The sequence below is a fragment of the Odontomachus brunneus genome, unplaced genomic scaffold (genome assembly GCF_010583005.1).
Source record: "Odontomachus brunneus isolate Ranch 3 - 2012 unplaced genomic scaffold, Obru_v1 Obru_scaffold_075, whole genome shotgun sequence".
NCBI classification, from domain to species: Eukaryota; Metazoa; Arthropoda; class Insecta; order Hymenoptera; family Formicidae; genus Odontomachus; species Odontomachus brunneus.
This window is the reverse complement of record NW_022639525.1, coordinates 1,561,005-1,576,909: the sequence shown is the minus strand read 5'-3', so window position 1 is coordinate 1,576,909 and position 15,905 is coordinate 1,561,005. Positions and strand designations below refer to the sequence as shown.

Sequence of the window (15,905 nt, the reverse complement as noted above, 5' to 3'; positions counted from 1 at the left end):
GGGTTTGGTTAGGATTATATGGAGGTTAGTTTTTTATGGAGGAGGTGCAGGGAGTGGGGCGGAGCCTCCCCCCCCCCCGCGCATACACGTGTACTTTGTGCATGTAGTAAAATGTCTGTATATAATATACATACAATCGGAAAACTACAACCTAAATAATCAATTTCTTTTGTTCATAACTTTTTAATAAAGAGAGGCCACCTAAAACTTTACTCTAAAACTTTACTAAATGTTACTCAGGGACATGTCAACATATGTGAAGATCAAGATCATCGGCGAGGTCTTAATATGCATAATTACCAAAGTTGCTTTTCAATACTACTTTGCCATTAGAGTCAGTATATATCAAATCTTAAGATATAAGGAATAATTTTGATATCAGGAAAAATTAAAGAAGTAAGCTTTCATTTCCCAATTCTGCTGTCTGAGTTAATTATCAATTAGTTTGAGAAAGCCACTCTAAATCGTATGAAATCAGAATTAATACGTTCACTTCCAGCATTACATAAGTGTGACGCAACGATCTCTTATGAGAGACAAAATTATGTCATCTTGAAAAGCAATTATAATATTATATGTTATTGTATGTAACACACACAATACATTTCGTTTCCAGATACCGGTCGAGTTAGCTTCTAGGTTAAACTCCATAAACACGACAGAAGAATTTCTGCAACTGCTTCAAGATATTCCGGCGAACGAAAAGAAGCTCACATTCACTAGTAAGTACAATTTACTATCGTGCGTTTTAATAATGTATGTAATAATAATAATGTCAAAAGAAACCGATCGAAAAAGAAAATAGAAAGATCGATCCTTCTATCAAAAATCATCTAATCAAAATTTTTGATTAATATATTTCAATTTTATTAAAAAATGTTTAATAAAAATTTTGGTTTGTGTTTTAATTTGCATATAATTTTTCACAATTTTCTATGTAAAAATTTTGATTACTATGTTTTAAGTTATGTATAATTTTTCACAATTTTCTGTGCAAAAGCTTTTATTAGTGTTAAAATTTTTGTTAGCTTTAATTTACGATGAGGAGGATGAGCTTAACTCGCTTATTGTGAATTTCTGTTTTGTAAACACACTTATTATTGTACACTGAGGAAGAAAATAGTAGAATCTACGAGACTTCGTTTGTACGAACAAAATTTGCTTGAACAAATGTTGAGTTGATTGAACAAGTTATAAGGAGTATCTGATGATAAATCTCTCGTGCATGTAGGTGTAGATTAGGCCAAATTAAATAAAAAAATCTTCTACATTTTATAAACAATCACGTAAAATATGGTGTTACAGCAGATTGATGAGTAAATAATTACGGACAATTACAATTACAATATTGGCGAACAATTACGTAAAATTATTCACCAATCTTCTTTAATTAATAGCTAATTAGTTATAATCAAATAAGATGATAGGATATTGTTATTTAATACAAACACATAGTGCAAAAACAGATATTATTATGAGAAATTAATACTCTGAGCTATGTAAGCAATACTGTATGCATTTGATGCAGCTATCGTTGAAAAGGAGCTCGGTAAGCGCAATACCAATAAAGCTACTGCGGCTGCATGAGAATAAGATCAATATTTTTTATGTAAACAGAAACATTTATTAAGTCTTGATTACAAAGTGTATGTTGATTTTAAACGGTATATCGCTATCTTGTTATTTATTCCACAACGCGGTTATCAACGTGACGCGGAATTATCCTGAAAGTAAAGCCGTAATAAATACTTTAAAAAGATTATTATAGAATTTTGTGCCTTTATGCAAGAATTATATTACTCTTTAATTATATATGTCTTTGTCTTTTTCTCTTTTTAGTTGTGTGTGGAGGTTTGCTGTCTGTCTGCATAATTTCTCGAATAATGAATTTAATAGAAGTTAGCCTTTCACTCGATGACTTCTGTTGTTTGTATTGTTTTTATGCCTCGAAATACTTGTATATTTACTATTAAAGAGAATTTAAAATATAGTACAGGAACGCTCGCGCGCGCGACCTGGACATTTATAATAATAAATCTCTCACTTTGACTCGATAGCTGTGCTTGACTCTTAAAGACATAATTTGTATCATTTGGCTTCGTTAGACCTCTTGCTAATTTAAATTGTAAAATAATTACTGTATTACTGTAAGACCCGAGATCTCTTTAATCTACTTAAAAATTTGTTTAGGTAGAATCGGCGAGGGCGAAGAACGATCGAACGCGTTGAAGCCGCTGTCGGCTAAATGCATGCCCGAACTGCAAACTGTTTCTCTGAAACTAAATGATGATCCTGGAACCATCGTGTATCCGTCTTGTACGCGAATCAATAGATGCGGCGGCTGTTGCAGCAGCTCTCTGTTGTCTTGCCAACCAACGGCCTCGGAGACGCGAAATTTCGAGGTAATCGATTATGTTCGATTTCAGTTATGATCGTAATAGTCATGGTCATGACTACAATCATTCTAATTGCGCACAGTACCTATTACTAGCGATGCCGGTATAAGCCGAGTATTTTCATACCCAAAAACGAAAAAGTATTTTTTAATAGAATCATGCTTTTTTCACGTAAATATATTCCTTTCGTCAGTCTGCGTATAAGAATATTAAAGTAAAAACCGAGAAGTGAACATATTTTGCCAAACATTCATATTTTATTTTAACATATCCTGATATAAAAACTAAATATTTTATGAAGAATCTATTTTTTGTTGACTTAATCTTTATATTTTCATGTATAAAACGATTTGAAAAATAAATAAGAGAAAAATAAGAATAAATAACTGGATATTTGGGTGCATAGATACTCAAATATTCAAAAAACCCCGATAGCCGGATAACCAGAATTAACGCCATTAATTTGCATACATTCACACTAGGACACTGTTAACGATTTCTTACACGAAGCAGGATCCATCTCACATTGCCCTGTAAAAAAAATTTACAATTGCACGTTTCACATTGATTTCATATTTTTTATTTTCTTTTATTTTAATTTTAATTTTTTACAATTTTCCGTGCACAAAAATTTTGTGTGTTCAATTTTTGTTTTAGTGTGTTTCAATTTGTGTACAATTTTTTACAATTTTCTGCGTAAAAATTCTGGTTTGTTTTTTAATTTAGATTTAATCTTTCACAATTCTCTGTATAAAAATTTTGATTAGTATATTTTATTTTTCATAAAATTTTTCACAATTTTCTGCGTAAAAATTTTGGTTTGTGTTTTAATTTGCATATAATTTTTCACAATTCTCTATGTAAAATTTTTGATTAGTATGTTTTAAGTTGTGTACAATTTTTCACAATTTTCTATGTAAAAATTTATATTAATGTTTATTTTGTTAACTTTAATTTACGCACAGCTTTAGTAGAACATATTGAGTATTGCTATAACATATTTAAATCATACGTAAAATATAGCTCTATCAGAATGCGATCGCATGCATTTGACAGAAGTTATCGTGTCCGACAAGCACTGTGCGCAACTAACCACTCATCGATCTCGTAGGATTATGCGAGTATAAATGCGCGTACGTCGATTATAATAACACACATATTACACTCAAGAAGAAACATCAGCAAAATTTTCAACATTTCCCTTTCGCGTTATTTGTTGCTTCAAGGTGATCGTGACCACTCTGTCACTACACTACCGGTACCAGCAAATCGTGCCTCTAGAGGAACACACCGCGTGCAAGTGCGGCTGCAGAATCAAGGAGGAGGTAATTTGACAGCGACCGATAATTGGCGGGTAATCGGTGCCTTCCTGCTTAACCGAGCTCTACTCTGGTTCGCGAGTCTCACACCTCACGCATCGTCCCGTATCATTGTTTCTCACGCGAATGTAGTGTGATAGAAAGATTGACGTCAGCGTCGTCACAGCTCGACTGGTTGAAAAGAGCACGGAACTCTGTGAAACGAGAATGTTTTTATAGATAAAAATACGAGAAATCACCTCATTCCAAAGATGCACGCCCGCATGTGCATCTTTGTCTCCCTCGTTTTTAATGCTCTACACTGAAAAAAAAGACTTGGTTATCAAAATTAAAATTTGGTTAAAATAGAATTAATAAAATATTTGATAATAATTGCAATCAAAAAATGTATTTGCCGCTATTTTGCTTTGTTTAGTAACTAAATAAATATATTACCGAGGAAATAAAGCAAAACAGTGGCAATTAAATTTTGTTTTGTAATTACTAAATATTTAGTTAATCCCATTTTAAACAAATTTTGGTTTTATCAACTAAATCCTTTTTTCAGTGTATGTTACTATAAATCGGGTATCCGAATACACTGAGAAAAAATATTTTAAAATTTATTTGTGAGATACAAAGTTTATTTCTGTGAAATAAAGTATATTTCTGCGAAATAAAATTTATTTCTGTGAACTATAAATTTTTGTTGAATACACTGAGAAAAAATATAGTTGAAAATTTATTTGTGAGATACAAAGTTCAGTTCACAGAAATAAACTTTATATCCCACAAATAAATTTTTAAATAATTTTTTATCAGTATATCCAAGTAATACTCGAAGGTAATACTCACACTGACAAAAAAATACTTGAAAATTTATTTATGGGATATAAATTTATTTCATAGAAATAAACTTTGTGTCTTATAAATAAATTTTCTGATATTTTTTCTCAGTATAGGGATACCTAAGTTAATGGGTTGGCCAATAAGTCCGTGCGGTTTTTCTCGATAGATGGCCTCAAGGCACTCTGCTAAGCTTTATCTTCAGTTGAAAATCTTGAAAGCGTATAGTCATTGACAGATGACATTTCAACGTGCATTTAAAAAATATACGTAAAGATTGCTTGTGTATCTTATGTATTTTGCGTCATCTAAAAATGGATAACCAGAATGAGCATTTTCGGCATATTATGCTTTTTTATTTTAAAAAAGGCAAAAACGCAGCGCAAACCTGTAAAAAGATTTGTGCAATATATGGTGAGGATGCCGTGAAAGAACGCGTGTGCCAAAAGTGGTTTGCGAGATTTCGTTGCGGAGATTTTTCCGTCAAAGACAAACCACGCTTAGGCCGACCAAATGAAATCGACAGCAACAAATTGAAGGCGGTAATCGACACCAATCCACACTACACGACGCGGGAGATTGCAAACATTCTTCAAATATCGAAATCGAGCGTGGAAAACCATCTGCATCAACTTGGTTATGTTAGGTTAATAAAGAGACGTATTTAAGTTAATGTTCTAAGATATAGTTTACTTTGATATTTAAGTTTACTTCGGATGTGCCTGAAAGACACGAGTATTCTACTATTATTGCATTTTCTGTGTGAATTAGATATTTAAATAGACACGGATACCTTAGTAATTCACATATATGAGACACGGATTCCTGAAATACTCGAGATTGGCACTACTATCGTTTTTCGAATATGTCACGCAAAATTCACTTATGCTTCGATCGCATTGCGCCGTATCCGCGTGCCAATATTTTTTTCATTAATGATTCACTCGGACGTCACACTTTTTGCCGTAGCATTGCAACGAGAAGCAGCACTACGAACGGGACACGCAAAATTCATTTATGCTTCGATCGCATTGCGCCGTACCCACGTGTCAATATTTTTCTCATTGATGATTCACTCGGACGTCACACTTTTTGCCGTAGCATTGCAACGAGAAGCAGCACTACGAACGGGACACGCAAAATTCATTTATGCTTCGATCGCATTGCGCCGTACCCACGTGTCAATATTTTTCTCATTGATGATTCACTCGGACGTCACACTTTTTGCCGTAGCATTGCAACGAGAAGCAGCACTACGAACGGGACACGCAAAATTCATTTATGCTTCGATCGCATTGCGCCGTACCCACGTGTCAATATTTTTCTCATTGATGATTCACTCGGACGTCACACTTTTTGCCGTAGCATTGCAACGAGAAGCAGCACTACGAACAGAAAAACTGCATATGCGTGTGCGACAATGTGGACGAGGAAACGAAGTGCATACGGAACAATGAGACGAAAATGTGGGACCCAGACTTATGCGTTTGTTCGTGCAGGAGAACCACGCCGTGCAACACCGGCTACTACTTCGACCACAACACGTGCAGGTGTGAGGTGACAGAGTAGCGGGATCTACTAAGGAATAAGGCGCCTTCCTTCTCAATACATTCTACTATCTCACCACTTGTAAGCCATACGACACGCGTCCTTCATCGCACCAATTCGCTCTGTTCGCATCAACCAATTAATTTCCAGAGCCATTTGACAGCTTGGTTCCGCACGAAATCACAAGAGTCCCGCTTCCTTTCGCGCTTTCTGTACGCCAATCACTCGCGAATCAGCGAGATACCTTACCTTGTCACGCGCCTTTAACGTTCTTGCCACGTTTCTTCTCCTCTTTTTCACCTCGCTTCGGCTTCCTCGAGGTACTCGCACGCGAGCGAGGATTAATCTTGAATTTTTTCATCTTCTCGGTTTCACGCGCCCTTCGCCGGACAAGATGACGCGGAGAAACTTTGTTCGCGATTTATCGAAACTATATCTTCACCACCTGCTGAGTGCTCTCTAAAATACACACGCTTCACATATATGTGATATACTCGATTAATAATTACGGTATAATATCAAGATCCCTATCGCGACCTTAATTTTAAATGTCAAAAATGCACAGCAAAAAATTTTATGTAAACTTAACACATTTTACTTGTTCTAAACGATCCGTTCTAATTTTAGCCTTAATTTTATACAAGTATAGATGTATCAAATAATGACATAAATGTTAACAATGTTAACAATTAACACAAAATTAGTAACAACTTGATAATGTTTGGAAATAAATTTTATGTAAAATTAACATATTTATAATGTTATATATAGGGTGTTAGTTTTGCGAAAATTTTGCAATACATGACATTTATTAGATGAAACAGGATTAGCATTGTTGTATTAAGAAGAGCGTTCAAAATTAGATAGAGGAAAGCTGCATCAAGTAGATTCTGAGCAAGCAGCAAGAAAAGATTAGAAAATACCGTCATGGACAAAACAAAAGTATTTTATTATAGACCAAAAAAGTAAATTACCTGTGTGGAAAAAATGTCTCAAATTTTAGCGAAAAGTTACCTACATCAGACGATAATTTTCCGATGGTACAAACAAGAACTCAGTTTCAAAGAGTTTAGTCTCGAGGATGATCCATGTACACTTGTGATCGGAAAGATTGTCTGGTTTTTTTGTAAGTTTAGGAACCTATTCTTCAATGGGAGAATTTATTTTTTAATAAAAAAGTTCTCTCATTGAACAAGACACGCGGATACTCAGCACACGATATTCTATGAATATCCTTAAGATGTTCTCTGAATGTCTTTGAAGGATGTTCTTGGGAGAATTATGCTATTGGAGTAGGTTCCAAAACTTACAAAAAAACCAGACAGCCTTTCCGACCATGAATGTACAGGCTGACCGGTGGAAGGTGTGACTTCAGAAAACATCACGTTAGTAGAAAAACTGCTGAAATAAAGTAGACGTATTACCTGCCGGCAGGTCGAGGAACTTATCTGCAGATTAGTGCATCTGCAGCCAATTACATTCTATACGAACATCTGTAAGTGAAGAAGGTTTGTACCTTATGTGTACTACATTCGCTCAAAAAGAAGCTCAAAAAAATATAGAAAATACTGTGATGCAAAAAAATATTAAAATATTTTCAATCCGGATTATCTCAGAATGTACATAGCATCATCACTGGTAACGAAACGTTATACTATTATGGCGTATCAATAAAAATCAGAGAACAGAGACTGGGTCTTTAAAGACTCAATCAATGGAAATCCGAAAATCTTTCCCCACTGTTTGCTCGAAATGTACTGATAAGGTCTCAATGCGACCTCTTCCTATTCCTATTTAATTCTGAAAGCTCTTTCGAATGCAACAAAGCTAATCCCACTTCGTCCAATAAATGTTGTGTATTGCACAACTTTCGCAACACCCTCTATGTATTAACATATTTATAATGTAATTCGAATTAAATTTTATTTTTACGTTTATCAGAGATAGCTATGTGTCATAGATAGAAAAGAGAAAAAAACGATATTTATATCAGATATTTAAAATACTAAACATTGATTTTACAAATGGCGATTGCTACACACACACACACAGAATAGAATTGACATACGACTTACTCGTAAACTTTAATATATAAAATATGTTATCAGTAATACAGACTATACATATATTCATTCAATAAAATTTTAATATTTATAATATCATACTTAACAAACATAAGTTTTGTTTATTTTTTAGAAAATTTACATTTTGTAACTATACAATATTTAACTTAATTGTACATTTTTAAATATAAAATGTGTTATTTTTACATTACAATTGTTGTAAATATATATTATTGAATATTGTACATTAAATATTGTAAATGTACAATTATTAAATATAAATTTAACAAAATATTCAGACAATATAATAACAATTAACTAAATTTACACATTTGGATATATTTTACATTTATAAAACAAAAATTTTTATCAGAATCGTTTTATAATGAAAATACACAAAATTTTTACTGTGTAGAAACGCAAACAATTTTTCTCTCTCTCACGTGACAAAATGTCAAGCAAGTAGTTGTTCCGACATTTTAGTATAAAATTTGATTCAAGATATAGGAAGATCCGCTGTTAAAGTTAAGGTCGCTACTCGGGATCAAAAAGTGATCTTACGTAACGACAGTGTGCGATGAAAAAACTGACCGTGTGCGATATGTCGTGTGCGCGTGAGATCGTTCTATCACACTATTCTTTTCGTTTTTTTAACGCAACTTGGTGAATTCAATCTCGCAATTCCGAATCGCCGTAACGTCCCCGTAATTATTCGCACGTAACTGCAAATGTGTTCCAGATGTCGACAGATAACGTTCTCTAGACCGGTAAACAGATTTTCACCCACGAAAAGTTCGAATTATAATTTTGATAACACCCAGCAACCACAAAACGTACCGCCCGTGATAATCCCATTGGACGCCACGGATCCTAGAAGAAGGCACAAGGAGGATCCGGAATACGAGTGATACGGGAATTCAGACGAACACACGGACTACAAGACTGCTAAAGTGCATCTACGCTTTGTTGTTAGTCTCTTTACAACCATAGTGTTGCGCGGATTTCATTTTGAGTAACAGCAATTATAAGTAACGAATTCAATCTGAAGATTGATTGAAGATTTACCTACAAGGGAAAATAATATAAAATCGTTCTAGGATCTTTGCATTTAGGAGATGTAAATGGAAATTTGTGTTATTTAGGTTCCCTAGAACAATTCTATACTGAACTCAGAATTAGATAAAACACACTTCGGGATTTTCCCTTGTTAAATAGAATAATGAATAAATCCGCACTTTTATCTTACGCATGTGCACGCACGTGCACGCACGTTCTTATTGAAATTGACTTGAATATAATTGCATTTTGTTCCTTATTTGTTACTACTTTTAGTCAGGAGTAAGTACATACGTACGCTCGAGATGATTCATATAGAATATTATTCAAATAGGATATTATATAAAAACTTTTTTAAATTTAGTAAATTAAAATTTATTAAATAAAAGGAATATTATATATCGCGCGCATGCGCGATTAAACTTTCGATCGTTTATTTTCGATTATTTTAATGAAGGATATTTCTTCCCTCTTTCACTTTTATTCATAAATCTAAAGATTCTTACTTACATAGAAATCTTCCATTCGAATTTTTCTTTCAATAAAAATTTATTCAAGTAATGTCCAACTTTGTCAGTTACGGAGAACAATGTTTTTATTAATGTGACGCCTCGGAACTGGAACAGCTGATTATCTCACTCAATGTGTTGCGTTTTCAGATAGATTTCAAATAGATGGTTTTATCTCCGAAGCACTGAGCGACACGGACTGTTTCATTTTCTAAGTGTTATTTTGTTATATCATTGCGTATGTTTACTATTGAATAAAGACCCAGTGGTCGTTCAAGGACATAATCGCCCGTGAATATATTGTGGACAATACTATTTATATTATAAAATTACTATTCTTGCATTTAGTCTTTCGATGACATAAGAACTGTTTATTATCTGTTTTACATGTCACATAAGACGTTTGTTTGTATCTTGATTATGTCTATCACCATACTTTGTAAAATTATTGTAAAATTATTTGATCTAAGGTTTGAGAGAATTTGTCACAAAACGCTGAATACGATACGCTTTAATAATAAGATACGCATAACAATAAAGTTGTGATATTACATACTTTGAATTATTTGATCATATCGCACGTATTCGTGGTAATTATACATACATTTTAACTGAACTTAATTATAACTTAATTATAACTTAATACGTACATCCTAAAAATGAACTTATTCATACTAATTGTACATACATCTTAATTGGACTTATTCATATTATATATCATTAAGTTCCTCTTAATATTAAATACAAGTATTATATATATACTAATACTATGTTTGTGAACTGTGAGATGGATGCCCGTTCGCGCGAAGCTTTCTGTTTAATTTAACTTATATTTTGATAAAAAAAAGGTGATTTTCTTTTTAAAAATTTGCGCGCTTTACATATTGATATAACCATTTGTTTTTCATGTTGATATGACTGTTCTTGACATCTGACAGAATATCATTTCATATCATTTCACTTGTCAGGTTAGAATTATAATATCTTTTGTAATTGTGAAAAATTTGTGTCGGCGAGTTTTGAAAATGAATAAATTTATCGAGCAAAGAATTTGCATTAAATTTTGTCTAAAAAATGTAATTTCTTGTGCTGATGCATTAAAAATGTTAAGAAAATGTTACGACGATGAAGCTATGTAAAAAAAGTGTTAAAAAAAACCACAAAGCCGGTCAAAAATCAAAGTCATGTTAACTGTTTTCTTCGATCACCGTGGTGTTGTCTACAAAGAGTTCCTTCCAACTGGTCAAACAGTTAATAAAAAATATTATTTAAGCGTTATGCGTCATTTGCGTGAGTCCATGCGAAAAAAACGTCCGGATTTGTGACAAAACAATTTATGGTTTTTGCATCACGATAACGCACCATCGCACGCCGCAATAATTATTCACCAATTTTTCGCTAAAAATCAAATAAATATAGTGCTCGTTCCACAAGCACTATATTCACCAGATATGGCACCATGTGACTTCTTCCTGTTCCCTCGATTGAAGAAACCACTTCGTGGACACTGTTTTGAATCCATAAAAGCCATTCAAGAGAATTTGCTGGCCACTTTGAAGGAAATATCAGAAGTTGAGTATAAAAACTGTTTCAAAGACTGGAAAAAACGTTGGAATAAGTATATTGCAGTAGGAGGGGATTACTTTGAAGGAGACAAAATATATTTGGATAAATAAATAAATACTTTGTGTTTCATTTAAAAAGTCACTTTACTCTTTAATCACAGTAGTATAATTCCTCTTCGCGTTTCTCAATGTCTCGTAGATGCACGACAACTACTTTGTTTATTCTCAAGATTTCGCTATAACTTTCACCTATAGATTTCATAGACTTTGCAATGTGATCTATAAAAGAAAAGGAAAAAATTATACTTTACTATAAGAACATATCTCTCTCAACATGCATATATTATATTTCACTCTAACTTGTTGCAATTAAATTGTCCATAATTTTTGGAGTAAGTTTATGAACTCCTCATCTTGTCCAATGTAAGAATTCGTTTTCTAATGGAAGAATGCTTTTGTTAGATAAGGATGAATTCACAAACATACCAACCAAAAATTATAGACAACCTTTTAGTTCCTGTCTGTACACCAGGGAGTCTGTTGTATACTAACAAGCTTGGTAAAAATTATAAAAGCGAACGAATTTATTAGAATATTTACAATTTTATTGGTTAACACTTAGTAAATTTGTTCACTTTTGCAATTTTCACCACGTTATATTAATACACAATCTACTTCCAGTTCAAGAAATTTTTTGAAAAAGAACAGACTAGGCTGCATTCCAATATTTATTACCAACGTTGAAAAGTTATTGTTTATGTCATGTATATTATAAATTTCCAATAATTTTATTAGCACAATAATCAGTAATTTTGAAACACACAATCCTAACAGAACATTGACATAATTTAAAAAAAATGTTTTATAACACACCTTTTACACTAGTGCCGATAGTTCAGCTAAAAATAACAAATCTAACATTAAAATACTTCTGTTCTTTACTGACAGAAACTGTTCTAACCTAACCTAACCTGACAATTGGCGGCAAAACCGATCAATAGACGCGTTCAGTTGAAAAAACAGTAAGCAATCAACGATTATTGTTCTTACTGTTAGATTATTGTTCTTACTGTTAGATCCCTAAATCTAGAGCAATTACATTGAGTTGCTTAACTATTGTGCAACTGTTAAATCTGCTGAATGTAGTTAATGGATGCATCCGATTGGCATATACCTTTAGATTTAAAAATATACACCAATCAGAAGAGCGCTCAGCTGTAGTAGTACTGGATATATCCAACGGGTGCGTTCAGCAAACTGAACAATTGCACAACAGATGAGCAATTCGTCAATGTAATTGGTTTAGATTTAGGGATCTAACAGTAAGAACCAATAATCGCTGATTGCTTACTGAGCGCTTTTTCCGTTGAACGCGCCCAATCTCTAGATCTGTTTTCTATTGCTGAATTGGCTGCACCAGTTCTCTCTCATCTTTCTTCCAAGTTTTATTTGTATATTTATCTCTTTTCAAGTTTCGAAAGTGTACAGCAATAGAAAACAGACCCTCTATTTCTATCAGTATATTCTATATACAGTAACACAACCTACCTATGGAAGAAGCAATGTCCATGATCGTTGATTCCTTCGTAGGTTTGAATCGTTTAACCCGTTGTTCTATATCATCGTGAAATTGTACGTTGTCATTCTTCGCTGAATTCTCATCAATTTGCGACATTATGCGTTCCGTATGATCGTGATGTTCGACCATGTTGTACTACGCGGTTGATCAAATGTATGCTTGTATCGATGTTAATACACATATCAATAGAAATAATAAACAATGAGATAGAACGAAGACACTTGTAGTTTGACAATATTATTTATTAAAGAATACATTTGAATTTAATACATTCACAATTCATAAAACGACAAATAGTTGCGCTTTTAATGTGGCAGTGATTGTACTTGATTACGCGCGAAAGTTCAAATCTGTAATCTTTACATAAATGAGGAAAAGTGGTAAAATTTACAAGATTTTGCTTAAACAAAATTTGTTTGAGCAAATATTTCACCGAACAAATGCAATATATTTGTTTGAGTGAGTATGACCACTGATTTTGTTAATGGTATTGCACAATTATAATATATTTGTTTGAATAAATATATGATCGCTGATTTTGTTAATTTAACCGCTTTCCCAATATATGTATATTTAAAATTTATAAGAGAATCATTAGCATTTGTTGAAATTATATGTTACAACATAATTATTGCAAATTTGTCAGAATGATAATAAAACACTTCAATATCAATATGATTAAACCTCGACATATTCCCACACAGCAGAAATACATTATAGGGATATCCTAAAGATATCGTGACATCTTTAGGGCATCTCTATGATATATTTTAGATATTTCTACTACGTGGGTTGTTATCTATTTCATTTTTATTTTATTCAGTCGCAACTAGCTCGTCATACAATTTTCGTTCATTTCTACCTCTTCATATACGATCCTGTGAATTCGATAATTATTGTACAAGAATTTCCGTATAAAATTTTCCTTGTACATGTCATCTTTGTGTTCAAATATTAATTTGTTTCCGACGTAATGCACGGTGGGCAAATTTGCGTTTGGATTTTTCTGCGTCATTGTGGCCTCGAAATCTTTCAAAAAATCGTTGCGATCTTTCGTGTAGTTTAAAGACTTCAAATAACCGCCGAAGTTGTTCACGTTAGGTATCAGTTTGTTACTAATCTTGATTATCTCTTCTAGAGTGGGTAGTTTCCTTTGCGATTGTATCTCCATGGTGTTGTTGGGTTTTTTACATCTTCTAGTTAAAGGAACATTTTTCAACATACGAAAAACTTCCGGATGTTCACTAACACTACAACGCGAATATGCAATTTGCAATTTGCAAGTATGTACCCAGTGGTTGACTTTCAACGATGTCCAATGATACGACCACGGATCTATGATTCAATAGATAGTATTTTATCAATTATACGAAAAAAATTCAGTTCCCTAAATGTTTCAATAAATTCTAAGATATTTTATAACTAAAACTGAATTAAAATAGATACACATATAGGTCCTGCCTTCTTAAAAAAATCGAAATATTTTTATAGTTATCGTTTTTTGTTGGAGTTATCGACAAGATGTCAAAGTTTACTTGAGAACTTATTTAAAAGAATTGAATTAAAATAAATTAGACTTAAGAATTGAAGGTATTAACATGTACACAAATGTAAATAGTAAAATATAAGCAGCAAGCAGAATTGACCGATCACAGTTGACTATACTCATTATACTTATGGGAACTACCGGGACTATACTCATGGGAATAATCGAATACGATTAATCAATTTGCTCACTGCTTAAGATAGACGGAAAAAGGAAAATATATTTATATTTTTATATTTTTAACCTATAATTAATTCTTTGAATGTTAGCCGATTTTTTAAAGAATTTTTCAAGCTAAAATTATCAACAAAAATGTCTTTAAAAAGCATTTTTCTGTAAACTTCCAGTTTTGCAGAAATTAAGAATATACTTTCTTTTTTCCGTTTAGAAATTTTTACAAAAGATTATTAGATCCACCATGAAAAAGAAAGATTTCACGGAAACGACTGCTGTTGTTATTTTGTTTTTCGTTTCGTTCACATTTATATATATATATATATATATATATATATATATATATATATATATATATAATGTAAACTCTCATACCAAATTTAATAATAAAATTAAAAAAAAACAGAAGGTTACAGGATTGTGAGTTTGAACATTCCACGCACGCGGCAAAGATGTTTTACTCCTTTAAGTTTTACTATTTATGTTTTTGTCGCTTCAACGGATGACACTTTAAAAATGTAAACTGCAATAAATACTTAAGCAGTAAAGGAATTAATCACACTTGAGAATTATTGAGAAGTAAGTAATTGTGTTAAAAATTTCGAATTTGATTAATCTATTCGTTTGCTGCTTACATTTTTTTGCGTTCCATCGATCTTACCTTCCTGCAGGATTCTTCGTGTAAATCTGACTTGTCCGTTCGCCTCCATGTATTTAATCGGGTCTGTTTGTGCGCGAACAGTCCGGTCTCCTTGACCGCACTCTCTCTTGATAGGTTTGACAGTTGATGCCATTTCCTCTTCCAATTTTGACTCATTAATGTTCTGTTGGATCTCTTCGTTGTAGACCGACGTAATCTCTCGCTCGAGATCATTCAGCGGATCCTTTTCTTTATACATCTCGCGATCATCCGCCTCAACATTCGTACTGTTACTCTCTCGCACTGTATAATCGATAATTTTGACTTTATCGAGATATTTTACGGCGTTCTTATACAGTCTCCTCGTTCGATTCACCTCTCGCTTACTTGTGTCGGTTTTAAGCTTTTTCTTCTCAGCGATCTGATCCAACGTTTTTTGTTTACTATGCAAAAAACTCAGACATCTTTATTGAAAGTATAAAAAATATTGAAAGGGAGGATATTTATATATATAAAATATAATCCAGTAAACACTAAGTAACAGTAACATATTTTTAAAATTTCTTGGAGTGAAAATCTCTCGCAAAATAGAGTAAAAATCGAGTCACTCAAATTAGAGTGACTTCTCATTCTCTCTCTCTCTCTCTCTCTCTCTCTCTCTCTCTCTCTCTCTCTCTCTCTCTCT

General features: G+C 32.8%; 2 protein-coding genes across 3 annotated transcripts in view; one reads left to right on the top strand and one right to left on the bottom strand.

Annotated features, from left to right (window-relative positions):
• LOC116847187 (vascular endothelial growth factor A-like) overlaps nt 1–10,269 on the top strand; it is an 18,517-nt gene extending 8,248 nt beyond the window's left edge. The window contains exons 2-6 of one of the 2 annotated variants that reach the window (XR_004378693.1): nt 617–722; nt 2,191–2,402; nt 3,623–3,721; nt 5,906–6,169; nt 8,891–9,039. Coding sequence is in view for 1 of the 2 variants with exons in the window: in XM_032821918.1 (XP_032677809.1) it covers nt 617–722; nt 2,191–2,402; nt 3,623–3,721; nt 5,906–6,090; nt 8,891–9,059 (771 nt within the window). In the remaining variant the exon portion in view is untranslated. Of the gene's footprint in view, nt 1–616; nt 723–2,190; nt 2,403–3,622; nt 3,722–5,905; nt 6,170–8,890 lie in introns of both variants that reach the window. The other variant, XM_032821918.1, reaches the window with a different exon arrangement.
• Nucleotides 10,270–13,084: 2,815 nt separating this feature from the next.
• LOC116847186 overlaps nt 13,085–15,905 on the bottom strand; it is a 5,368-nt gene continuing 2,547 nt past the window's right edge. The window contains exons 2-3 of the mRNA XM_032821917.1: nt 15,242–15,663; nt 13,085–14,195 (exon numbers count right to left, since the gene is read on the bottom strand). Coding sequence (XP_032677808.1) covers nt 13,690–14,195; nt 15,242–15,663 — 928 coding nt within the window. The 3' untranslated portion in view covers nt 13,085–13,689. The remainder of the gene's footprint in view (nt 14,196–15,241; nt 15,664–15,905) is intronic.